Source organism: Ammospiza nelsoni, chromosome 21, assembly GCF_027579445.1.
Source record: "Ammospiza nelsoni isolate bAmmNel1 chromosome 21, bAmmNel1.pri, whole genome shotgun sequence".
NCBI lineage: Eukaryota > Metazoa > Chordata > Aves > Passeriformes > Passerellidae > Ammospiza > Ammospiza nelsoni.
In genome coordinates, this window is record NC_080653.1 from 5,618,967 (window position 1) to 5,645,448 (window position 26,482).

Consider the following 26,482-nt stretch of genomic DNA (forward strand, 5'->3'; position numbering starts at 1 on the left):
GGGATAGGGGCTGCTCAGAGGGATGGGGGCTGCTCCCGGCCCTGGGGGCTGCTCCAGGGGAGCGGGGCTGCAGCGTTGCTTTGGGCTGCTCCGGCCCTGGGGGCTGCTCAGGGGGAGCGGGGCTGCTCCCGGCCTTGGGGACTGCTCCTGGCCCTGGGGGCAGCTCCGGGGATGGGGGCTGCAGCCTTGGTTTGGGCTCCTCTGGCCGTGGGGGCTGCCCCCAGCCCTGGGGGCTTCTCTGGGGATGGGGGCTGCCCCGTGGGAGAGGGGCTGCAGCCTTGGCTTGGGTTCACCCGGCTCTGAGGGCTGCTCCGGGGATGGGGGCTCCTCCGGCTCTAGGGATGGGGCTGCTGCCTTGGTTTGGGCTCCCCCGGCCCTGGAGGCTGCTCTGGGGATGGAGTTTTCCCCGGGGCTGCAGCCACGGGTTGTTTTTCCCCAGGGTTTGGGGATAGCAGACCCGAAGGGGGGCACACACAACACGCAGCCCCCCGCACGGATGCTCCCTCATTTTCAGTCGGTCTTGTGTGCCTGGCTTTGCGTGAGGGTTGCGGGGGTTCCGGAGGGGGGCTCAGCCCTGCATCGCCGCGGGGACAGCGAGGGGCGGCTGCTGCCTCCAGCCAGCCCTGCTCTGTGGGCAGCACCGCGGGAAGGCCCCGGGGAGGCTTCAGGGACTTTCTGCCCGGCCCTCCTGCTTGTTTCTGCTTTTGGTGAAGTCAGGCCCGAGCCCTGCTGGACTGTGGCCTGGGGGAGGTGTGAGATGTGCCTGGGGATATTGCTGTGGCTCCAGGCATTGACAGCCTAAACCTTTGCCTTCCAGGTCCCTCCCTCTCTCCCAGTCGCTCTGGTACTTCCTTCCAGTGTGGAAATTGATCGGTTGGAGTTATGCGTTTGACCTGCAAGAGCCACGCTGCCGGTGCTTCGGGGATCTTGTGAACTGGAACGGGAAAGGAGGTAAAACCTCCCTGTCCCCCCCTGCACCCTGCCCAAAACCCCCACAGACCCTGCTCCTGTGGCTTTGAGTGGATGAGGAGCAGCTGGGGGAGCTCAGCCTGGAGGAAAGGAGGCTCAGGGGGGAGCTTCTCTCTTTCTACAACTGCCTGAAAGGAAACTGTAGCCAGGTACAGCTGACTAGACAAGAGGAAATGGCCTCAAGTTATGCCAGGGGAGGTTTAGTTGGATATTAGGAAAAATCTCTGCTGAAAGGGTTGTCAGGCTGCCCAAGGCAGTGGTGTAGTCACCATCCCTGGAGGATTTAGCCGAGGTGTGGATGTGGCACTAGGGGACATGGGGGAATGGTTGGACTGGGTGATCTTGCATGTCTTTTCCAAACTAAACAATTCTATGATTACTCAGAACTGCCCTCCATGAGGATTTTTGGTTTGGTTTGCTGGGAGAGTGGAGAAGGACCATGGATTTCTGGGGATGCCTTTCTAAATAGGAATCATCCTCCTAAAGCACACAGGCTGTTCTGAACTGCTCAGCCCCCTTTCCCTGGGGGAGGGCACATTTGTACAGACAGGTGGGTGTGTGCTGCCAGGAGATCTGCTCAGATGGGATGGCAAGTGCCCTTGGACCTTCTCTCTGTGTCCTTCTGTGGTATTTCCCAGTGTCTCACCATCACTGTAACATAGAGGAGCCCAGGGCTGAGTGTTTCCTTTAAAAGGCTGCACAATCCTCTCTGCTGCAGCTTGGGGAGCACACAGGTTTGCCAGCCCTGCCTGGTGTCTCACCCAGCTCAGTGACCCTGTACTGTCGAGGAGGGTGAGTCAGCCCTGCCTGGTCAAGGCTTTGGGGTTAAAATCCCCTCGTTCCTCAGCTGGTTCAGGGCTGCAGTGGCTGCTTGACTGCAGGGCCACCTCTTCTGGCTGATCTGAGGTCTGTCCCCTCTTCTCCTGGACTGTGACCACCCTCATGGCAGTGTGTTTATGTCCAGCCTCCTCTTGCCCTTCCTCCTTGGAGGCAGAACACCCATCTCTTCAGGATGAGGATGTTGCTGGTTGATGCCTTTCCTCTTCCTCCTCCTCTTCTTCCCAGCAGAAGCAGAGGAACCTGATGATGGTTGCACATCTGCTGGCCCTGCTGACACAGGCTGCCTGGGATGCCCCAGGGCAGTCCTTCCAGCCCTGAGGTTCCTGCATCATTCCCCTCCTGCCTGAGGCTACCCTCACTTGACCTCAGCTGCTTTCCCTGCCCGTGGATGCCAGTGAGGTGCTGGGATAGGGTTGGGGACTTGCCCCTGGCTCAGTGATCCCCATCCTTGTGCAGGCAGGGGGAACCTGGGTGCTCCCAGAAATTCAGTTCCAGCTGGCTCCATCATGGTGGTGAGGAGGAGAGAACATGCCTAAAACTGCATCCCACAACTGATTTTTGCTAAAGGGAAAACCAGAAGGGCTTTGGAGAATGTGCTTGCTCTTGTGCAGGGTTTGGATTTGAGATGAGCCGCACATCCATCCACACCCACAGGTGGGGGGACAGGAGAGGACAGTGTGCATCCACCCCAGGGTCCCACTGGGCAGATGTTTGTGCCCTGCTTCACTGGCTCCTGGCAGCATTTGGACCCTGGGGCTGCAGTGGCACCCCAGAACCCTGGCAAGAGGGGTGGCAAAGTCAAACACAGCCTGTGGATCCCTCTGGTGTGGTCATGGCCAGGCTGGGTACGAAGCTTTGCCTGCCCAGGAGCATCCCTGCACAGTGAAGAGAAGAAGGATATTTGAGGTTGGCTCTCCAGCCAGGGCTGGCAGCTGTAACAGGGTGTTTTGGCATCATCTGGTTGAGGGGGGGGGGGGGGTGGTTCAAAGCCCACTGGAATTTTTATTTTGCTTAATACACCACTTAAGCAATTAGCAGTGATTGTAGCAGTCCTGGGTGAGGCGCTGGGTAGAATTGAATTTCCCCAGCTCAGATAGCATTAGGCAGCAGTTTAAGGCTGTTTGCAGGCGGGTATGAGACAGTGATGCGTGTGGGGAATTGGATCTGCAATGTAAAAAAAAAATAATAAGAAAATTTCCTACAGAACTGTGTAACTTTATCTCATGTTTATTATGTGCAGTAATTGAAAAACAATCTTAGGGGTTTCTATGACTTAATGGTGGGGGATCCCCAGTGATGACAGTGCTGTATCCATCAGGATTTGCTTTAGTTGAGCATCCATTCAGCTCTCTCCCCAAAAACCCCCAAAGAGCTCCTCCATGGCACAGCAATCCCCAGGGAGAGAATAATCTCTTTTAAAGAGTTTGCACTCACTTTGGGAAGTGCAGCTGGGTTGATGTTGCAGGGCTTTTTCTTTAAATCCCCAGAGTTTTGGGGTGCATCCAGGGGAGGGGGCTGAGCAGATGAACCTCCTGCTCCAGTTTGGCATTTCTGAGTGCAGGAAGGGTCTGCCTACAGGTGCCAGGTCAGTGGTTAATGTGTAACAGGTGTGCAGGACACTCTGCACCCACAGCACACCAGCCTGGAGGGGCATGGAGGGATGTGCAAATAGTTTTCTGAGGATGGGAAGGTGGGAGGTGGAGGAGGAGAAGGGTTTTGTTGTGGGCTGAGAGGCGGAAGGAAATCGAGGCTTAGCGAGGGAAATGTGAGATTGCTTGGTTGGGACAGGGCTTGTGCTGCTCCTCGGGGGAGGCTCTGCTATTGTGGTGGTTAAAAATAGACTTTGGACTGGGTGGTTTTCTGTGGGAAGCTCTCTAGCTGGAGACAGGCACGTGAGGTGGCACCTGAGTGAGGGGGAATGGACAACAGCCTCTGACCTCCTTCACCCAAAGCTCTGGGGTTTTCATTTATTTCCTTTTTCCAATAGATTTTCCTTTGGGGCATTGAGGGGGTGTCTCTCCTTTAATCCCAGACACAGCCTCCAAGCTCTAAGCTGCATTCATGATGCACCAAAGCTTTGCTGATCATTGTCACTGCACCCTGGGGACCCTGAGGTGTCCCCCAGGTCCCCCAACACCAGCAGGTTGGGTGGCTTGCATGATGCTCCAGCCCCATGAGTGGGCTGGCAGAGTGGCTCACTGCAAGCTGGGTGGAATTACTCAGAGAAAAGATTATCTAAGATCCAGTGGATCTTATCTATGAACTTGTCTTTATTTTCCAGCAGCTGTCAGCACAGGAAGTACAACATCCACTGCGGGGGATTTTGGAGGGGAGGGAGAGGAACAACCCTGTGGTATGGTCAGAGTAGTGGGAGATGGAGAAAATCTCAGGTTTTACTGGGGGCTCTCATGGGCCCATCTGCTCAATTTCAGGAGCATTGGTTCCTGTGGGGCTGGAATCAGGATATCACACAGAGCTGTGAGGACACCCTTATGTGCAAGAGGAGGAAAGGTTCTTTTCTTGCCCATTTTCTCTTTTCAAGATGTGTCACATCAGCACCTGCACCCCAAAACCTTGTCCTGGCCACCCAGCACTACTGAGTGCTTTGGGGCATCCTTTTTGAGAGCTGGGCTGGGCAGCAGAAAAAGGCACAAGGAGCCTTTTCATCCCAGAAAAATCTTTTCTAAGCTGCAGGTGACAGGTGGACCCTGAAGTGCATCTGGGCAGGGAGTTAAAGCCTGCTCCTGCTGAGGGATTGGTTCAAGGCAGGTGGTTTGACTATAAAATTTAAGGCCAAAATGCTGTTCAATTAATATTTTAGTGGGATGGCCAGTAAATGAGAGGAACAAGGAATGTTTCCATTTCTGTCTGGTTCAGACAGGCAGTCTGATTTAAGATCACAATAGTATAAATAGTGCATGGAGTACTGAGGAGCATGGAGAGAAATCAGCTTCTCCCACGCCAGGGCTGTGGTCAGGGGTCCAGGGGGGTGTGAAAGCAAAAGGTGACTTCTGCTTTTGTCCCCTATGGTTTTCTCTCTTCCTCAGCTCAGCCTCTGCATGCCATTAAAGCTCTGGTGGGTCTCAAGGGCTGGGAAGGGTCCTCAAGGTGACAAAGGGAGGAGGTCACTTGGTCACAGCCTTCAGGTCTCAGCAGTGGAATGGGGCCAGATCAGCTCCTGGCATCCCTCATCCCTCACCCCAGAAAAAAGATTTTTCTGGAGTGAAAAGGCTCCTTGTGCCTTTTTCTGTGAGGGGTCCCACTGGGCAGCCCAGCTCTCAAAAAGGATGCCCCAAAGCACTCAGTAGTGCTGGGTGGCCAGGACAAGGTTTTGGGGTGCAGGTGCTGATGGGACTCATCTTCAAAAGATAAAATGGGCAAGAAAAGAACCCTTCCTCCTCTTGCACATAAGGGTGTTCCCACAGCTCTGTGTGATGCTGTGAAATCTGAGCCTGCCCGTTCTGCCCCACTGTCCCCTTCCCCAGGACAAGGTTTTGGGGTGGAGATGCTGATGGGACACATCTTCAAAAGAGAAAATGGACAAGAAATGAACCTTTCCTCCTCTTGGACATAAGGGTATCCCCTTGGTGTGGTGATGTCCTGCCATCAGTCTGAGCCTGCTCATTCTGTCCCCTTCCCCAGGACAAGGTTTTGGGGTGGAGATGCTGATAGGACACATCTTCAAAAGAGAAAACGGGCAAGAAACGACCCTCTTTGTCCCGTGTGCCCAGGGCAGGCAGTGCCTGGGCTTTGTGCAGACGGGCTCCAGGAGCTGCCCGTGTGTCAGAGCCGCTGCCAGCAGCATCCCCTGGGGGGGCCGGGGGTATCGCCTTGCTCTGCGCCCTGCTCGTGACTCGGGGATCTCCTCTGGCACGGCACGCTTAGGTCAGGCGCTTTTCTGGGGCAGCAGGTGCCTGGGTTTCCTCATGTCATTCCCGCGGGATCGCCGTGACCAGCTGGGGCTTTGAGTGGCATCGATCTTGCTGGAAACCGAGCAGGAGCGGGACGGCCGGGGCTGGGCTGGCATCTCCTTGTCCTGGAGCCAGGTTTTGCCTCCTGAGCTGCCTTTTCTTTTCCCGTTGCTGTCTGGCGGTTTCCCCGCGCGGCTGGAGGTGGAGGGATGGATGGAGGGGCTCAGCTTGGAGGTGGAGGGATGGATGGATGGATGGATGGATTCAGGTCGCTGCTCACGGCAGACCGTGCTTTTCCCCCTCTCAGTTTCGGATCACTTTGTCCCAGCCTGGCTGTGCCGCTCTGGGAGGAAGGGAAACATCTCTTTATTAGGGTTGTTTCCTTAAATAAAGCCATCAGAGCCAGCCGTGCTGGGCAGGCTGTGCTGGCCATCCCATGACCGGTGTTGCGCATTCGGGTTATTAACACCTCATTAGATGCTGGTTCCTCCCCACGCCTCTGGTTCAGCAAATCCCAGTGGCTTTGTTGTTGCTCCCTGACTCCTGCTTCACCGAGGAGTTGTTTTTTTATGGTCTCCTGCGCTTCTGCTGACAGTTTAAATTTCATTTCTTCTTGAGGTCAGTAGCTTTGCTTCCACTTCCAGAGTATTCCATGTGTCCCCCCCACTCCGGAGCAGGGGATGCCTCAGCACACCTTGGTGGGAGAGGTGTCCCAAATCACTGCCAGCAGCTGGCTCTCACCTGTCATCCCAGCCTGGGTTTCCACTTGGCAAACCCCAGAAGTTCTTTATTTTTGTCTTCTTTTCTTAAGTTTTGACTCAGTTTCCCAAATGAGAGAGGCAGCAGGCACAGCTCTGCCCTGGAGGAGTGTGCAGGTGGGTTAGGTGCTTGCCACCAGCCTGATGCCATGATTGCCACTTCATGGCTTCTTTATAACAAACCACCCCGTTTTATGTATTTATTTTTCTGTCCTCTTATGTCACCCAGGCCAGGGACTCAAGGACTCAAGGCTGTGGCCCCTGAGCCACTTCTGGAGTGGGCTGAGGGCACTTCCAGAGGATCTGGCTCTTTAGAAAGGTGCCTGGAGTGTGCTGCAGCCCTCAGGAAGCTGGGCTGGCAGGGGATGGCCCTTTCCAAAAAGCAATTGCAGATTTGCTGCTTATTTTCATCGTGAGCTTATTTTGGTCTCCGCTTCCACCGCTCTGCCCGGGGATGCTGTCTGTGGCATGATAAGTTATTTCAAGAAGTGGGGCAGAGCTGTTGGTATGGAGGGGAGTGCAGGCATCCAGATTAAAGGTAAATCTACACAGATAATTGGGAGCCTGCTTCCTGCAGAAATCAGGTGAATCAGGGGCGGGGATGGCTCTGCAGTCCCAGGAGCTGCCCTTAAACCACCCCACAGAGTCCCAGCCTGTGCTGCTGGATCCTGGCTGTTGGATCCTGGCTGTGCTCCGGGCCGGGGGGTTGGATATCCTGGATATGTGACACAGGGTTAGTAATCCCCGCCGCCGCCTCCTCAGACCTGCCAGATGTCTCTCCTCTAGGCTTCATTTTTATAAATTGGCCTTTTTAAAGTCTGTCATCCCCATGCAGATGAAAGGAAGATGCTGTGATGCCTCTGCGTGCGCGTCTCCGAGCCGGAGCCCGGCTGCCATGCCTGGATCTCCTTGAGGCTTTTTGTTTGGGGCTTTATCTTTTTTGAAGTGCCTTTTTTTTTATTCTTCCTTTTTTTTTTTTTTTTTTTCCTTAACCCCTCAGAGTCTGTTAGCTTGCCATCCCTTGGTTGCAAACAGGCAGGCCCTGAGCACCAGTCCCTCCGGGAGAGAGGGATGTGGAGCTGTGTTTTCCCCCAAATTCATGGGAGGGAAACCAGCAGAGCCCCGGGGCAAATGTAAATAAACCCATCATCAAGGGGCTTTCCCTTTCCCCCACAAGCCCCTTCCTGCTCTTTTCCCTTTGCACCCTTTCCCTCTCCCTTGCTCTGGCTGTGACTGCTTGGATTGGCAGCAGGAGAATCCTTTCCATCTCCCTTTTCTCCCTGAGCCCAAATACTCCTGGCCCATGGCTTGGTGCCAGGGCAGCTCCTGGGCCATGGCAGAGCTGGGGTTGTGAATTTTCAATTCAAAGGGCAGAGTCTTTAAATCCTCTGCTTGGTGATGGATGGATAATTAGGAATTTCATTTGCTGGGCGGGTAACAAACAGCTTTGCATTTTCTGCTGCTGTGCTGATGTCTCTCGGGGAAATTCAGAGGCTGCTCCTAAACTGCAGGGATGGGTTTTTTCCCAGTTGGCATGGCTCCCTGCTCAGGTCTCCGGGAAATCCCTGTGATGCTGGGGAGACCTTTGCCAGGGATTTCTGCAGAGCTGGAGCTCTGCTGGTGTTGTGGGATGTGAGGAGCCAGTGCAGGCCCATGTGTAGCCTGTCCTCAGCACCTCCTTGGCACAGCCAGGGCACTGAGCAGCATCCCTGCCTTAACAGTGAGGAAATGCCACATGTGTCATGTTTGTGTTGGGATTTTGTTGCCTGTGTGGGTTTCTCATTGTTTCGGGGGGGGGGGTTTGAGGGCCCTTTTCTGGGATGGAGGTGTTCCCAGAGAACTCATCTCCGTAGGGATGTGCTGGGGATATGGCAACCAGCTCCTGGCCACAGCTGCTGCTCTGAATCCCAGCCTTCAGGGCTCAGCCCTGCCTGGGGTCTGGAGGATAAGGAGTGGGTTATGCCAGTCCCCAGTGCCCGCCCTGATCCGTGGCTGGTGCCGTTCATCAGAGCAGTAATTAATTACTGGCCGTGTAAGCTGTGGCGGGATCCGGCGCGTGATTTATTAGCAGGAGTAATCCCTCGCCAGCAAAAGGGCTGCTGTGTGAATGGAGAACAGCAAAATCCAGGGAAAGGGCTGCTCTGTGAATGGAGAGCAGCAAAATCCAGGGAAAGGGCTGCTCTGTGAATGGAGAGCAGCAAAATCCAGGGAAAGGGCTGCTCTGTGAATGGAGAGCAGCAAAATCCAGGGAAAGGGCTGCTGTGTGAATGGAGAACAGCAAAATCCAGGGAAAGAGCTGCTCTGTGATGGAGAACAGCAAAACCTGGGGGAACTGTCCTGCCCTTCCAGAACTGGATCCCACAGACACCCAGTGTTTGAGCAGCTGAGATGGATTTGCCAAACTGCTGCCCTTGGAGTGGAGGAAGGAAAATGTCTGGACACAGGGACCAGATGTTTGGGGTCATGGGCTCAGCAGTGCCCCAGCCAAGGCCCACCAGCACCAGCAGCCATGAGCAGTTTTGGCACTGGGAGGTGATTTTTGAGATGCAGTCATTGCTGGGGTCCCCCAGGGGAGGCTCTTCATGCTGCCCATAGTCAGGTAGAGATTTGGGAAGTGCAATATGAGCACCAAGCTGACTGTTCACAGGCCCTGCCAGTCTCACAGCCACTGGGAGAAGGACCAGTGTGGGGTTTGGGCATAGTGATGCTTCTCCCAAGGGCTCTCAGGTCTGCTCTGCAGCTCCTGTCAACTTCTGGTGTGCTCCTGGGTCTGGCTTCTGTTCCTTTTCCCCCTGCACCCCACCTACTCATGGGCCTCTGCTGAGAACCTGTCCTGGCTTCTCTGTCAGCTGATGCTCAGCAGGGAGAGCAAAATCCCAAAATTGATGTGGCAAAGGATGAGGGCAGAAATAGAGACTGGAGAGAAAGAGAAGGACCAGCTGTGGGGTGCAGAGGGGAAGGTGCTGCCCTGGGTGGATGCTTCCAGGACTCCCAGTGCTCCCTGCCCCTGTGGAGAGCTGTGCCATGGCCAGGCAGACACGGAGTGAGAGGAATCCTGCAGGCAAACACTCGGGGACTCCTTAGCGGTTTCATGAGAAATCAATAATGCTTTTGCATGGTCATAATCGTGAAATAAGTACAATTTATGGCTGCTGCCAGGGCCAAGATTCTTTCCTAGTGGCTGAGATGGAGAGAGAGCAACACACAGACACTTTCCCACAGCATTTTCCTTTGCACTGGAGCTGCAGACCAGCTCTGGCATCATGGCAAGGGGCGACCTCCATTTTGGGGTCAGGGTTGTTGTCCATGTCCATGCCCTTGTTTGGGGGTGCAGGGTTGGTTGTTTGTGTCCCCATTTGAGGGAAGACAGACTGGGTTGTCCATGTCCCTGGTTGGGAGGGCAGACTGGGTTGTCTGTGTCCCTGTTTTGGGGGGACAGGATGGGTTGTCCATGTCCATGTTCTTGGGAGACAGGATGGGATATCCAGGTCTCTGTTTCTGGGGGACAGGCTGAGTTGTCCATGTCTCTGTTTTTTGGGGAACAGGTTGGGTTGGACATGTCTCTGTTTTTGGGGGACAGGCTGGGTTGTCCATGTCCCCATGTGGGAGGGCAGGCTGGGTTGTCCATGTCCCTGTTTTTGGTGGACAGTCTGTGTCCATGTCCCTGTTTTTGGGACCAGGATGGGATGTTGTGTCCCTGTTTTTAGTGGACAGTCTGTGTCCATGTCCCTGTTTTTGGGGGACAGTCTGTGTCCCCGTCCATGCCACACTCAGCCCGTGTCCTCACCCTGCAGCCCGCCGGCAGGTGGAATGGGGCAGCCATGAACGGCGATGCCCTGTGCCAGGAGCCCTCCTCCCCGCTCCCCGACTGGAGGGAGTTCTGCAAGCTGCACGCCCAGGCAGCCGCCGTGGACTTCGCCCAGAAGTTCTGCCAGTTCCTGAAGGAGAACCCCCACTACGACACCCCCGGGGCAGAGACCTCCTTCTCCCACCACTTCACCGCCAACTTCCTGGACATCTTCAGCCTGGAGGTCAGCAGGGTGTTCGTGTCTGACTCGCCCACCAAGTACAACATCGTGCCCTTCGTGGGGCTGCAGAACTGCCACGTCCCCTACGGGCGGGAGGTCACCCCCAGGAAGGAGGAGACATCCACGGAGTCTCTGGACAGCATGGACGCCCCGCTGGGCGCCAGCCGCTACCTGACCCCGGCCCAGCAGGTGCAGGCTCACAAAGTCTCCTCCTACGGGCAGTCCCGCAGCTCAGAGGACGTCTCCATCCACGCTGCTGCCAAGCCCAAGTTCAAGAAAGGTTTCTCGCTGAGGAACATGAGCCTGTGCGTGGTGGATGGCATGAAGGAGATGTGGCACCGCAAATCCTCTCCGGAGCCGGGCGCCGAGGCCGCTCTGGGCGGGCGCAGAGCCGAGAGGGAGCCGTGGCCGGCCGGGGGCAAGGAGCCTGGGGACCCTCGGGAGAAATGGACACACAAGCTGCGCCTGTCCAAGGTGCCCTCGTCCAAGGTGGAGCTGGTGGACATCCAGAGGGAGGGGACGCTGCGCTACATGGTGGCCGATGACACGAACTGTGTGGGCAGCTCGCAGTGGCAGAAGTGCCGCCTCCTGCTGCGCAAAGCTGTGAAGGTGGAAGGGGAGAGGTTTCTCCTGGAGTTTTATGTCCCTCCAAAGGTAAGCCCTGACTTGTGTCCATTGTTGTTTTTATAAGAAATTCAAGCAGCAGTTGGGCTTTGCTTTTGGGTTTTTTTTTTTTTGTTTCCACTGCTGAGCTGGGCTGAAATCCAGCTCTGGTCCAGAGGGAGAGTTGGTGCTGTGTGGCTGAGGTGCAAATGGATTGGAAAATGTGCTTGAAACCCATCCAACCTGCAGGCCAAAATGAACCTTGCACTCTTGGTGTTGGTCTGTGCCTCTCACCTTCTGAGAAAATATAAAACATGAGTTTGAACTCAAATGCATCTCTCTGGAGAGCAGCTCAGCGTGGGTACGGATGGTGGGCATTGCTCTGGGCTGGACTGGGGGCTTCCTCAGCCCAGGAATGGGGTCTGGCTGGAAGGAAACCACCCCAATGTCCATGGTGCCCACTAGGGAGCCTATGGGAGAGCTGGAGAGGGACATCTAACAAAGGCATGGCGTGACAGGACAAGGGGAAATGGCTTTAAACTGAAAGAGAGTAGGGATAGGTGGGATATTGAGGAGAAATTGTTCCCTGTGAGGGTGGGGACGCTCTGGCACAGGGTGCCCAGAGAAGCTGTGGCTGCCCCAGCTATGCCCAAGGCAAGGTTGGATGGGGCTTGGAGCAACCTGGGCTAGTGGAAGGTGTCCTGCCCATAGCAGGGGGTGGAAAAGGATTCCTTCCAACCCATTCTGTGGATAGAGGATCTGATGAAGCCTGGTGTGTCAGCTGCACCAAAGAGAAAATAAACTTGGGTTAAAATGGAACAACTGCTGCTCTTAAAACATTTAAGAGAGAGATCATAGAGGGATTCCTTTTTTAGTGTATCTTGATTTGCCTCTAAAAATCAATTTTGAAATTATTTTATGGCAACTTTTATGAACATTGTCTGCTCTTCTGTTATAATCACACCCCACTTTGGTTTACAGCTTTCTCCTCTCATCCCATCTTGCTTTCCATCTGGCAAATGTAAAAGTGGCACCAGTCTGGCACAGCTGGAAGAAAACTGCTTTCTGCTTCAGCAGCCCACAGCTTTGTTTTTACACAGACCCTACAAAAACTATGGCCATGTCTGTAAACCTTTAAAGGGAAGAACCCTCCTGGAGAGGAGGGGGTTGGAATGAGATGATCTTTAAGGTCCCTTCCAACCCAAACCATCCTGTGATTCTAAGACCCTTCTCTGGCTCAGGGGTGAATTATCACCTTGTTTCCTTTCCTTTCAAAGCAGCTGCTGCTTCCTTTCTGACCTTCTGCTGTGCAAACACTGAGATGGAAAAATTCCCCAGGGATGGGCAGAGCCTTGCACGGCTGAGACGTGTCTGCAGGCAGCACTGGGGCTCTGGGGGTGGCAGAAACGAAACATCCTGCAAGGGAAAAAGCAGTTTCTGTTCTGTCTTGGATTTATTTATTTTTATTTCCCAATAAAAATGGGAACTGGGCCCGTTATTGGTAACTTGCAGCCTGAAGCTCCTTGCTGGCTTCGTCCCACCCACTGCATCCACAGCACCAGGCGCAGGTCCTGGTGACTAAATCTCATCTCTGCTTCCTGCAGCTGCAGTGCTCCAAATCCCAGAGCCCTGGAGGGGACCAGCCCTGGAGAGCAGCTCCACGAGCTTCTTTGTGGGGATTTGTTATAATTAAAACAAATATCTGGGGAATTTGTTGCTCAGCAAACACTCGGAGTGGGAGGCACCGGGTCTTGCCTCCCCACCGAGGCTCCAGCGGGTGCCAGGGGCCCTAGGGGAAATTCATTTTTCTTGATTTTAATGTAATTAAAATTCCCTGCATGGCTGAGGCTGCTGGTTGAAATGCTGCTCCTGTGCTGGAGAAACGGGGCTGCTTTCTGCATGGGAAGCATCCCCCATCAGATAGCACAGCTTTCTCCATCGGGAGAGGGTTGAAAATGGAGAGAAATTAAGTGGTGTTGGCAGAGCTGGCACATCAGCCTGCGCTGGAGCAAGAAGGGTGGTTTGGCATTTAAAAGCACCTCCCTGTCTTCCACTGGGCCTCCTCTTGGTTTAATTCACAGAGCTCAGAGTTATCAGGCACAGGAGGGAAATCAATGCTGTTTATTCCCCCTCTGTAATAACCACACAGGCTGAGCTGATCTTGCCTCTGAGAGCCCTGCTGCATTGTCCCCAGGGACAGTTTGATTCAATTGAGTGACTTTTTTTTTTTTTTTTTAATTCATTGATTTCATTTATTTTCTTTGCTATTTTTTTTCCTTTTCTCAGGCTTCCAAACCCAAGGTGAGCATCCCGCTGTCAGCCATCATCGAGGTGCGCACCACCATGCCCCTGGAGATGCCTGACAAAGACAACACCTTTGTCCTAAAGGTGAGAGCAGGGTGTGGATCCCTACAGGAGCCCCCTCTGCACCTGCACCCTGCAGTGCAGGAGGCTCAGACCCCAAAGGGATTGTTGCCTTGGCTTTCAGAGCTGAGATGCCAACAGCACAAATGCTCCCCGGAGGATTCCTGCCTGTTCCAGCTGACACCAGGGTGTTTTGGGATCAAGTTTGGCTTTCACCAATGGGGTTTGGCTTCTCTGTGTCACCAGGAGATGGGTTAAATCAGTGATCTGAGACAACCTGCAAGGGAAAATGCTCCTTGCTGCAGCTGCCTGTGGTTTTGTGGCTGCTGCTGTCCCACATCGGTGACATATGGTGGCTGTTTCATTGACACACTGTGATGGCCCTTAGTGCTGTGGTCTGGTTGATGAGGTGGCAGCTGGTCAAAGGTTGGACTTGATGGTTTTGGAGGTCTTTTCCAGCCTTAGTGATTTTATGGGAACAGCTCTGTGGGACCAGTGAGACCCTGGGGATCAACCACACATGAGTCTGGGGGCATGAACAGAGAGTGAAAGTCTCTTACTTCAGAATTTTCCATATCATGCAAATAATTAGCTCAATGCTGTCTCCTGCTCTGCTGGAAGACAACAGCCTGTCATGGCAGATCAGGGCTGAATTTTGCAGGGTCTTGGACACCATGACAGTGATGGACCACTAGATTTTGAGCATTTCTTTGTTCTACCTCTTCTAAACCCCTCTCTTCCTGATGCTTTTCCCCCAGAGTGTGTGGCAATGCAGAACAGAGAGGCCAGACTGAATGAACCTACTTGAAAGCTTAGAAAACTATGAAAAGGGGGGAAATTGAGCCTGGCTTTGTGAAAGCTCCCAAGCCTTGAAATCCACCTGGCCCAAGCACGCATTCCCAGGAGAAATTTCTTTCCATCAAATCCAGCTCCTTGTCAAGGTCACACAACTTCTCCTGGCACCTTCCCTTTCCCCAAGGGCTTCTTGCTGTTCAGCCTCAGCAATGGTCAGTGCCCACCATGGGCACAGAGGCTCATTCAGCTGTTGTTTTCTGTGCCTCAAAGGCCAGCCTCAAGTGTCTCCTGTTCTCCAGACTGACCAGCCCAAGCTCCTCCCTGCTTTCCCTGCAGGCTCTGGAGATGGAACGCCCCAAAGTGTACATGAGGCTGTGGCCCAGAGCAGATGGGAAGGATTGCTTCTCCTTTCTTCTTCCTCTCTGTCCAGCCCAAGCTGATGCAGTGCTTTCCTCACGCCATGATGATGATGATGTTGACTCACAGGCAGCCTGTGGGCTGGTGTAACTCTGGGGTGGTTTCTGCAGAACTGCTCCCAAGCCGTGCTTCCCCACTGTGATCACTCTGAGCCCAGGGCTCACCCTGTCCTTGAGCTCAAGGCTGGTTTCAGCTTCTTCTTCCACTTCAGCTTTGACAAGACCCTTTGAATTCTTGCCTGGTCCTCCAACACATTTTCAGTGTGATGTCATCCATGAATTGATCAGATATCCTCACATTCTTTTGTGCTCATCACTGAGGAGCACACACAGAGAGCCTTTGATGGGAAAAGGAGAACATCCCTCAGCTTTGACCACTGGCCATTGACAACCCATCAGCCATCGATCTCTGCTCTTGGAATGTGGTTCTTGTCACGTTTTCTAGATCTCCTTACAAGCCCCACCTCAAATGTGTCACATCAGTGTCCAAAGCTTGATGTCCTCATCCTGGTTCAACACCCAGGAGGTGCCACTGCTTCTCCCTATCCCTGGAGTGTCACGAGCATGAGCAGATGGGCTTGGTCATGACAGATCCCTTCTAGGAGGTTTCAGCTCTGGGATGCCTCCTGGGTGCCTGTGAGAGATGGTTTCTCTGACTCCTGGAGGAAAATTCTGTGCTTGCCCTCTTCCCATCTTCTGAAGCCAGACATGGTCTCCCCTCTCCCACTGCTAACAGCTTGGTGACTGCTCCAGCCATTCCTTTAATGCACTTCTGGAATGCTCCAAACCCTGCCAGCTGGAAAATACCTGCTCTACCAGGTACCTCCTGCTCCTGCCTGTCCTGGCTCTCACCCTGCCCAGGGGAATTGATCACAATTGATCCTTTGAGTGAGCAGAGCCAGCAAGCACAGTGTGGAGCCCCCCAGCCAGGCTTTGCTCTCCCCTCCCAGCTGCTGGCACAGGATGCTGCTCCCCTTTTCTCACATCCATTATTATTTGTGATTCATTTTTTGCCTGGCTCCTTGCTGGGACATCTTTTTACTCTCCCATTCCCCCTTTGCTGGCTGGATTTGCAGAGGGAGCGAAGCACCCTGAGTTTAGCAGGTTAGGTGGGCAAGCTGGGTGCTGTGGTTTCCCTTTCTGTGTGATGTGGAGCCCAGTCTCAACCTTCACACACAACACACAGGTTATGATGGGTGGAAAAGCCCCTGCCTCATTTAGGGATGTTACTATGGCTGGAAAAGCCCCTGCCTTGCCTGGGGAGGCCACACTGAAATAGTTCCTGCCAGATTGCCTAAAAATGAGCAGCCAGTGTGTCCCCAGAGCCCGTCAGACACCCAGCACATGCAGTTTTTTCCATTGCACAAGCAGGTGCTTGCAAAATACCCAAGCCTTGCACGTGCTTTGCTTGCTGTCATGCTCTGCATGAGTGAGCAGCCCCATCTCCCACGTCAGCTTCATGCCTTGCCCTCAAAAAGCCTGAGAAGATCCTTTCTTGAGTTAAACAAACTGGGGAGGGGGATCTTTGCTATTCCCCTCCACCTCTGCTGGGGTCCAGGTCACTGCTCAGCCCCAGCCAGGGCTCTGCTCCCTGCCCTCCCTGCTTATTTTCAGCATGGTGATTCAGTTGTTTGTGATTAATTGAATTTGCTTGGAGGTTGTCTCAGCTGGCAGTGTGACACTCTCCCAGAGTCAGGGCTGCTCTGCCACCTCAGAACATGATGTTTAAGGCTCCATGAGGGATGCAGGGAAAGCTGCTAGAAGCACAGAGCATCCCAGGACATCTGAGTCCACTGATGTGGAGCTTCTGGTTCTGCCCAGCCCCAGAATGGCACAGCCCCTTTGGTCTGGACAGTTTGGAGGCTCTTTTGTGTCCTAATTTTTATTTATTATTTTTTTCCCTGTGAAAGTGGGTTTCTTTCCCACTCTGTTGCAATCAGAAGCCTCATGAACCAGCAGGCAGAAGAGGTAATGGAGGAGAGGTTTAAAATTCCTGGGTCTGGCAGGGTTTTGGGGCAGAGAGCAGTGTGGTTTCTGCTACAGCTGTGCAGAGCTAGTTCTGGGGGGACACAGAGGTGCCCCAGGAGTGAGGGATGCTGTCTGTGCTTGGGCACAGTGCCATGTACCCAGTACTGCCAGCCAGGTGTGTTTTTTCCGTGGAGGCTGTAAAAACCTTGTAAAAAACTTGTATTTGCTGATAGTGGTGCAGTGGGGTTTTCCTCTGAGTGCTAGACTTGGTCAGGGCTCATCTTGGATGCATCTTTATGAGTCACCCCTCAGCACTCCTGTGCTGGGATGGGGTGGGACACTGACCCCCTGGGTCACCCTGTGCTGGGATGGGGTAGGACACTGCCCCCCTGGGTCACCCTGTGCTGGGATGGGGTGGGACACTGATCCTCTGGGGTCACCCTGTGCTGGGATGGGGTGGGACACTGATCCTCTGGGGTCACCCTGTGCTGGGATGGGGTGGGACACTGATCCTCTGGGTCACCCCTCAGCACTTCTATGCTGGGATGAGGTGGGACACTGGGTCACCCCTTGTCACCCCTATGCTGGGGTAGGGTGGGACACCAATCCTCTCCTGCTGAGCTGAGGTGCTGTTCGTGGGTCTGGCTGGGCTCTGGGCTGTGTTTTCCCTTGGGATGGGGGGCAGCAGCCTGGCACAGCTGACTCCATCCCACCTGGCCTGCAGGTGGAGAATGGGGCCGAGTACATCCTGGAGACCATCGACTCCCTGCAGAAGCACTCGTGGGTGGCTGATATCCAGGACTGCATCGACCCTGGGTAAGGATTGCTGGGGAGGGGCTCTGTGGGGCTGGGCTCTGCTGCCTGAGCATGGGCTGTTACCCAGATGCAGTTTTTGCTGCTTGGCTTGTCACAGGAAGTGCCCGGCAGAGGTCTGGAGGCAGAGTTAGCAGCCTGTGTTTGCCAGGGATGCACTGGCCACTTGTTCACCCTCCTCTGCCCCACGTCCCCTCAGCCTGGCAGAGGCAGGTGACCTGGAAACCCAGCGTCAAAGCAGGAAGTTCCTGACACCCACCTTCTGAAGCTTTTATACCATATTTGAGCCATTTCCATGTTTTTTTCCACCTTAGCATCCATGTTATATTTAAGATTTTGCTGGTTGAATTGATTTATTTGTATTTCTATCACAGTGGCATCAGTGTTGTCATTAAAGTCATAACTCAGCCAAAACTTCTCATCTGCTGTTTCACCAGCACTTGCAGCAAATTGTGTCAGGGACTGGTGCTGCTGGCTCAGACAGTCCCAGCCCTGGGGAAACCGTGGCACTGCCTTTCTTGGCACAGTTTTGGAACAACCAAAACTTGTAGTAGTGAAAACATCAGTCAAATGTGGAACAGTCAAATGTGGAGAGGCTCCTGCTCCCTCCAGGCTGCCTTTGCCCCCTCCTGCTAGAGGGAGGCATTTGGTCACCATGGAGGATGCATCTCACAGGAGGATGCATTGGTGCACTCCAGATCTTTGCTCCTTTTGCTGTTTCCTGAAATCTATAATTCATTGGCATGGATTGCCCAGAGCAGCTGAGGCTGCCCCATCCCTGGCAGTGTCCAAGGCCAGGTTGGACAGGTCCTGGAGCAACCTGGGCTAGTGGAAGGTGTCCCTGCCCATGGCAATGGGGTGGAACGAAATGAGCTTTAAATTCCCTTCCACCCCAAACCATTCTGTGATTCTATTACTCTAAAAGCACTGCTGAGGCTGGGCTGCTGATGTGAGGCTGGAAAAAGGCCTTTTTTCCCTCACTCCATGTTTCAGTGCTGGTTTTCCAGCTGGAGCTGAGCACCATGGCCGTGCTGCCCTCGAGCCACCGCAGGAGCCGCTCATGTCCCCGTGCCAGCCCCTGGCTCTGGCCCTGTCTGTGCCCCTGGCAGCCTCCCAGCCCTCTCTGTTTGCTTAGCACCCAGCACCAGCCCGCTCTGTCCCCCGGACGTGACTGTAAAGCAAATAATAATGAACTGCAGAGCAAATAATAACGAGCTGTTTAATACACCGCCACACACGCCGGGCGCCAAGAGCGAATTCTCAATCAGCTCCCGATGCTCCTGCCAAGGGCTGCGTGCTGGAGCTGCCTCCTGAGCGCCCAGCCACTGCTTTTCTGCAGAGCTCTGTTGGTTTTGGTTTCCTTCCTCCCTTCTTGTTTTTAACTGGCTGCAGCTGAATGACTCCCCATGGCTGATTCACTCGCTGGCCACTAAATAATTCAGCAGCTTCCCCTGCTGCCTGTGCCCACGTGGCCCTGTGTGTGAAGCAAGAGCTGCTGAGTGCTGTGGGCAGCTCTGGACTCTTGCTGGTGGCTGGGATAAAAATAGGATGTGGAGCAAGTCGGATGCTTGTGCAAGAAGGGTGCTGAAGTGCACGGGGAGGGCTGGCAACAGGGATGTTCTGAGTGGCTCCTTGGCTCTATTCCCGCTTGCTGTCTTGCTCCAGGCCTCCTGACTTAGTGGTTTATGTCTTTTAGGGATGGAATTCCTGTGGGTGGGTAATTCCCTTCGCAGAGGGTGAAAGTGAAAGCGCCCTCGGGTGGGAAGGTGTGTGGGTGCAAAGCACTGAGAGTCAAGGTAACAGCTTTCCTTCCAAACCCACAAAATCCTGCAGCAAATCCTGCAGCTGGAACCGACCAGCATGACCAACAGTGTGGACTCTCAAGGGTTTCATCCTTCCCACATTGGTTTCTCACCCCCAAAAAGTCATGTTTGGTGGCTACTCTGCTTCTCAGTGCTCTTGGTGCAGTGGCAACCCCTTGGGAGGAATTCAGGGGCAATAGGATGTGCTCTTGGATCACACTGGAATTTTGTTTGGCCAAATCCCCATTCCGTGCCAGTGAGTGGAGGTGCCACATGTGTGTGTCTCTGTCTGTGCTCTCCTCCAGGGACAGTGGGGACGACATTGAGCTGGTGTCCTGTGCACAGGGACCCTGTCTGCCAGGCAGGACAACCTCGTCCAGCTGCGAGTTCCTGAATGATGGTAAGGAACTACATCTGGGAAGGTCTGGGACTCCCTCAGAGCCATAACCTAGCCCTCAGGTGTCTCTAAGATCCAGGAGAATCCAGCACAGTTGCCTGCAGAGCAGGACAGCCCCCAGCTTTGCACAGTGATGCTGGGCCATGCACTCATCCCATGCAATTTCCCTTCCAGAGGCACCCAGGCCACCAGACAGGTGTGCCCTGCCCAGCTCTCACAACGCTGCCATGGCCACCTCTGTCCCTGTGCCCCCTGGCCGGGGCAGAGACTCCCTGGGGGAGCTCCTCACCCACGTCCCACTGGAAAACTTCCTGCAGACGCTGGAATCCTGCCCCACTGCTGGTGGGCACCTCACAGGTACTGGGATGCAGGATGCAGCACCCATCTCACTCTGGAGGGTGCACAGAGGGAGAGGAGATGGGGGGGTGATGTTCAGGCGCTCCCTAAAAACCTGCTGTCCCTGTGGGCAGGGGAGGACAGCGAGGCCGAGGCTGAGATCAACCTGTCTGACTTCCCCTGGTTCCACGGGACCCTGTCCCGGATCAAGGCAGCCCAGCTGGTGCTGTTTGGGGGCGCCCGCAGCCACGGCCTGTTCGTCATCCGGCAGAGCGAGACACGGCCCGGGGAGTACGTGCTGACCTTCAACTTCCAGGGCAAAGCCAAGGTGGGTGTCCTCTGCTCCTCTCTGTCCTCTGCTCCTCTCTGTCCTCTGCTCCTCTCTCTCTTCTGTTTCTCCCTGTGCTCTGCTTCTCCGTGAATGTCAGTGTAGGAGTGACAGGAGTAGGACGGTTGGGACAGACAGAGAGCAGATATCTCTGCAGCCAAGTGAGGAACTTGGGGTTTATTGCAAAGGGCCTGGGTGCAGGGCCCTGCTGGGAGCTGCCAGCCACAGCTCAGAGCAGGCCCCAGAGAGGGGTACAGAGGATGAGAGGGTAAGAGAGTAAAAGGGGTAAGAGATCAAAATTCCCATTACAATACCATAAATCTTCTTCTGTGTTCAATATTCTGATTCTCACTAACCAATCCAGTACAATATACAAATCCTACAGCATTTCCATACAGCCTATAAGAATCATTACATGACCATACTGTGTTACATTTTAAACCCTAAAAACTCCTCTTTGGGCCCCTTCTGCCACGCTGTAGGGTCTGCTCTGACCCTTGGAGCTGTCTGCAAGCAGAGGGTGTTGTTCCATCAAAAGGGGATCACCTTCAGCTGGCCACACCATTGTTTTCCAGTTGTTCAGTAACTGAGGTATCTCAAAGCTTGCTTTCATTTCAGTCTCACTTATAGTTTCTATATTCTCAAAATCTTTTGCCAGGCAATCAAATTTATAAGGCTTTCCTGTTTCATCTTCCCCAACATGTTAGTGCCAGCCTTGCCCAGCACCTCAGGCTCCTTCTTGCTCTGTGGGTGACCCCAAATGCAGCAGCTCTGCAGGGAGCTGCACCCCTCCCTCAGGGGCACCTGCCCTTGTGCCCCAAGACCCCTCTGCATCCTGCCCAGCCCCTTCTACACTTTCCCAACTGGATTGGTGCCTGTCATGTGAGCATATGGATAAATACACATGGGGGCTCAGTGTAGCCTGGCACACCTTCCCCTGCCCTCTTCTTGTCTGTTCCATGCCCTGAAGTACCCAGATGCACTATGAAAAAAAAAAACACAAGCAGTTTTTTGCTGGGTCCCTTTTCTAGCAGAGATTGCCTGTTCTTGTCACCTTGCAAGAAGTAGTTCAGGTGGGCTAGAGGCTTCTCCAGGCTGTCTGTGACCCCCAGAATCAGAGCTTCAGCTGCTCCTGGTTATACCCAGACACCTTTCTGTGTGTGTTTCTTTGTGGTGTTCATCCAGGAGGGGTCAAACTGCTCCTGGGGCTTTAGTGAGGTAAAAGTGAGGTACACTGGGTGTAAAAGTGAGGTTTTACAGGAAACACCCTGCAGCAGGGTAAACGCAACAGTCTGTGATGCTGGTCACAGGGGTTTTCAGGTGAGGGAAGAGACAAGAATGTTGACTCCATGTTCAGAAGGCTTGATCGATTATTTTATTTTATATATATATATATATATTACATTAAAACTATACAAAAAAGAATAGAAGGAAAAGTTTCATCTCAGAAGGCTAGCTAAGCTAAGAATAGAAAAGAAAGGAATCATAACAAAGGTCTGTGTCTCGGACAGAGAGAGAGAGAGCTGGCTCTGCCGTGAGTGGTCACTAATTCCAAACATCCACATGAGACCAATCACAGATGCACCTGTTCCATCCCACAGCAGCAGATAACCATTGTTTATGTTTTGTTTCTGAGGCCTCTCAGCTTCTCAGAAGGAAAAATCCTAAGAAAGGATTTTTAATAAAAATATGTCTGCGACAACAATCCTGTTAGGAGCACACCTCCCTTGGCTGATGGCGGTGCAGATTGCAAGGGTGAGTGTCACCCTCAGACCCCCATCTCACCCCATGCCCCCTGCCCTTGCAGCACCTGCGGCTGTCACTGAACGAGAGCGGGCAGTGCCACGTGCAGCACCTCTGGTTCCAGACCATCTTTGACATGCTGCGCCACTTCCACACGCACCCCATCCCGCTGGAGTCGGGCGGCGCTGCCGACATCACCCTGCGCAGCTACGTGGTGGCACAGAGCCCGCAGCCAGGTGGGTGCCAGGCTGCTGGGGGCTGGGGTATTGTCCCTAAAAAAGAGACAGGCCCATGGGATTCCCTCCCTAAAGCAGCGCCCTGCTGATGTGTGTGGCTCCAGAGGTGTGCCAGGGTGGGTGTCACCCAGTGAATGTGGGCATTGAGGCCAGGCAGCAGCAGGGATGTGTTGGTGTGACCCCTGTGCCAGTGTGGGTGCCAGTGCACCCTGTGACCCCTGGCTGTAGGTGACACTGAGTGCCCTGTGACCCCTGTCCCTGGCTGTGGGTGACACTGAGTGCTCTGGGATCCCTGGCTGTGGGTGTCAGTGCCCTGTGACCCCTGGCCGTGGGTGAGAGTGCCCTGTGATTCCTGGCTGTGGGTGACAGTGCCCTGGCTCTAGCTATGGGTGTCAGTGCCCCATGACCCCTGGCTGTGGGTGTCAGTGCCCCGTGATCCCTGGCTATGGGTGACAGTGCCCCGTGATCCCTGTCCCTGGCTGTGGGTGTGAGTGCCCTGTGACCCCTGGCCGTGGGTGTCAGTGCCCTGTGACCCCTGGCCGTGGGTGTCAGTGCCCTGTGACCCCTGGCTGTGGGTGACAGTGCCCTGTGATCCCTATGGGTGACAGTGCCCTGGCTCGGGCAGGAGAGGAGCAGAGATGTCTGCAGGCTCGGAGCATCCTGCTATGCTGGGAGAGAGCAGGAAGCAGGGTTGGACAAGAGCAGGGTCAGGGATGGAGAGGGGGTGTGGGAAGGTACCAGAGGGAGGGGGCCGAGCCCGCAGGCAGCACAGAAGGAGTCAAGCTCGTGTTTCCCTTGCAGACACCGGTCCCCCGCCACCCCTGGTGTCGCAGCCGCCGGGCTGCCGGGTCGACCTGCCACCTCCACACTACTTCTGCAGCACAGCCCCCCCGGGCCCGCCGGTGCCGCCGCCCGCCGAGGGAGGGGTGCCCGTGGCCCCCGCTGTCCCGGCCCCCGCACCCTACCACCGCCTGGAGGGTGCCCTGGGCCCCCGCAGCCGCAGCGACAGCGCCGAGCGCCGGCCGGAGCCCTCTGCCGCCGGTGCCGAGGACTACCACGAGGCTGACAGCGCCCGGAGCCGCACCCGGGCCGTGGAAAACCAGTACTCCTTCTACTGAGCCCCCCGGGCATGGGGGACAGCGGGGCAGCTGTGCCCCTCACCTGCACCGGCCTCGCCACCTCCTCCTGCCACCACCAGCCACCCAGCCGGGATGGGACGTGCTCCTCGATCCCTGCTGCTCGTGGGAGCTGTGCCAGTGCTGGGCAATGCCCTGTGCCAGTGCTGGGCAATGTCCCTGCTGGATCTGGTGCCAGCCCCGTGGCTGGGGCAGTGCTGGCAGTGTGGGAGGCTGAAATTCAGAGTCAGTGCCATTTTGTAGCTTGCAGCCTCTTCTCCTTCCCTCCGGACCAAGAGCTTTCTTTCCCAGGGCTGAGCTGGGCTCCCTGCAGCTCCTCCTGGCTGTGCCCATTGTGGGATGGCACCCGAAGCTGTGCCAGGCTCCATCCTCCAGCCAAGGCACCTTGGCATGTCCCCTCTGGGGTGAGAGCCCAGCATGGCCAACATCCTTGTGGCACCATCATCCTGCAAACCAGCTGCCAAGGGACTCTGGCATGTTGGGATGAGCATGGAAATGTGTCAGATGTCCATGCAGGAACTCTTCTCACACACATGGAGCACTGAGAGGGCCTGAGGGTTTATCTGCGCTGGCTTTTGGGCTCCCTCTGGGGCACGTGTTTCCTACCCTCTGACAGAAGAAGGTTTTTGCCCAAAGCTTAATGAATTGCATTCAAGGAAGGGTTGTCCTGCTGTCCTGCCTTTTCTGTCCCTTTGTTTCCTTTCTCTCCTTGCTGTACTGACAGAGAATCCCTGGATAACCCTTTCATCCTCCCTTTCTTCCTTGATTTTTCAAAACCTAAGCTCTCCACAAGGGCATCAGCCTTTTGCCTGCTCTCTGCCACAGCTGGGCAATATTTTCCATTGCTCAAGGCAAACCTTGGAAAACATGACACCACCTCCTCTTTACATGAGTTTTTGGTCATTTGGGATGTCTCAGGGGATCAGGCAGAGACCAGGGGCTGTGTCCAGAGCTGAGGGACAGCTTTGCTTTGCAGGTAAAAGCAGATATTCCTGCCTGGCTGGGCTCCCAGGAATAAAAACACTACATTGATTCTTTTCCAACAGGCCAGGGAAGCCCTGAGGATGGTTTTACAGGCCAGGTTTGTGCCTCATGGGGGGTGGGAGACCCTCCAGAAGGGCAGCCTTGCTTGCAAAGTTTTTGTACATCCCGTTGGTTTGTCTGACACAGGTTGTTACCCAGCACCAGGACTCCTGCTGCTCATGTGGCAGTGACAGGAGTGACAGTGCTCACAGGACCTGAGCCAGGTGGCTTTGGAGTGTCTGGACAGGTCTCCAGGTAGAGCAGACCCTACTAGCTGCTAGAAGTTATCACTTAGTTCAAAGAGGTACAAGCCAAGCCACAACCTAAAAAAAAAAAAAAAAAAAAAAAACCTTTGGATTTGCCTGGAATTGGGTTTGGCCAAATTTTTATTTATTAGGTGCCTTCTTTCCTGAGCTAGCAAAGCATGTCCCCAGTGCTTGACTCACAAAAGGAGAGGGGAGGTGTCTTCAAGGCTCCTCCTATGGTGTGAGACCATCCTGATGGATCCCATTCCTGCAGCAAATGCCATCTTCTCCTCAAACATACCCTTCAGAGGGCAGCAGGAGCAGGTTGCTCTGTTGAGGGCATTTCTCCTTCCTCACACAGCTCAGAGGAGCAGGGAGAGGCTGGATGCTCTTGGCTGATGGTTTAACACACACGGTGGATGAGGGGAGATCTCCAGATCTGGCAGAGACATCATCACTCTGGTTCTTCCCAAGGGTGGGATCCAGAAGGCTGGATGGGAGCACTGCCTTACAGACCTTCAGATTTTGGCTTTGTTTCTCACTTTCTGTGGCACAGGATAGGAAAATGAGGGGGAAGCGATGATCTGCAAGCAAAAAATGTTAATTTGTAAATAGGGAAGAGTCTGGAAGAGTTTACTGTTGTGTAGAATAAATTAATTTTATTTAAAAAAAGAAAGGGGATGGGAGGGGGACTTGTTAAACAAATGGAGAACTCGAGTTCCAGTTTTAAAATAAAATCACTTGCAAAAACAACAGCGTGTGAGCAAGAGCTTTGGGCTTTGCTGGATTTGCTACCTAAAAAAAAAAAAGAAAAACAGAGAGAGGATGCTGTCATGTCTCATGTGTGCAGACCCTGCTGGGATCTCTGGGCAGCTGGGGCCAGGCTGGGGTGCACTGAGAAGAGAGGAGTAAGGGAGAGGAGAGTTCTCTGCTGAGCAGAGGGAGGAGGAGGGTGGGTCCAGAGGACAGGGTTTCCTCTCCTTCCAGCCTGGTATTAACTTTGGTCAGTCAGTAGTGCAGGATAATGGGGAATGAGCAGCCCTGGGCTGTGAAAATGCCCCTCCCTCGCTAAAGGCCTGTGCTAGCATCTCCCATGGCCTGTCATTCCCCCTCCTCTGCCTCCATCTCTCCCGGGAGACTGTGCCTCATGCTCTGACGTTGTGTGTCTTCCTAGTGTGCTCTTTTCTGCTGAGAATCCCCTGGGAAAACTGGAGCATTGTCCCAGACTGTACTGTGACAGCTAAGCAGTGACAGACGCAGCTAACACATGGCTTTTGGGGGGGTGGAGGGAGCTGCTCAGCTCGGTAATCAGGCCATGCTTGTGTCGTGATCCATTCACAAAAACATTCCCTCCCCAAAAGTCACCAGAGCCTTTTCACGGCTCCCGGAGAGCTCATCCATCAGGAGCTGGGCAGCTGGGGAGGTGACACTGAGGGCTGTGCCTGGGGACAGCTGCTCCTCCTGCCTCACACAAAGCCATTCACACCTCAGCTTATTAGCAAATTGACTAATTACAGCATCGGTCTGGCTGGAAAACATCCCTTTCCTTTCACAGGGTGGCTGGAAGGGCAGGGGCAGGACAAAACAGCATCGAATGCAGAGATTTGATGGTGAAACAAGGGGAAAGCAGCCTCAGCAGCGTGTGGGCTGGATTCTGTGCCAGCAGTGCCCTCTGCCCAGGGCTGGAGAAGGACTGGGCTGCAGGGGTGCTGCAATGGGCTGCAGGGGTGCTGCAATGGCTGCAGGGATGCTGCAATGGGCTGCAGGGGTG

The 26,482-nt window shown here is 54.4% G+C and overlaps 1 protein-coding gene across 1 annotated transcript; it reads left to right on the forward strand.

The window, feature by feature from the left end:
- The first annotated feature begins 845 nt into the window (after positions 1-845).
- On the forward strand, positions 846-25,464 carry SH2B2 (SH2B adaptor protein 2). Its single transcript, XM_059486893.1, has 9 exons — positions 846-951; positions 10,273-11,160; positions 13,396-13,497; positions 17,377-17,468; positions 19,573-19,667; positions 19,839-20,021; positions 20,135-20,328; positions 22,136-22,307; positions 23,109-25,464. The coding sequence occupies exons 2-9, from the start codon at positions 10,300-10,302 to the stop codon at positions 23,423-23,425; spliced, it is 2,016 nt and encodes a 671-aa protein (XP_059342876.1). The 5' UTR covers positions 846-951; positions 10,273-10,299; the 3' UTR covers positions 23,426-25,464.
- The last annotated feature ends 1,018 nt before the right edge of the window (positions 25,465-26,482 follow it).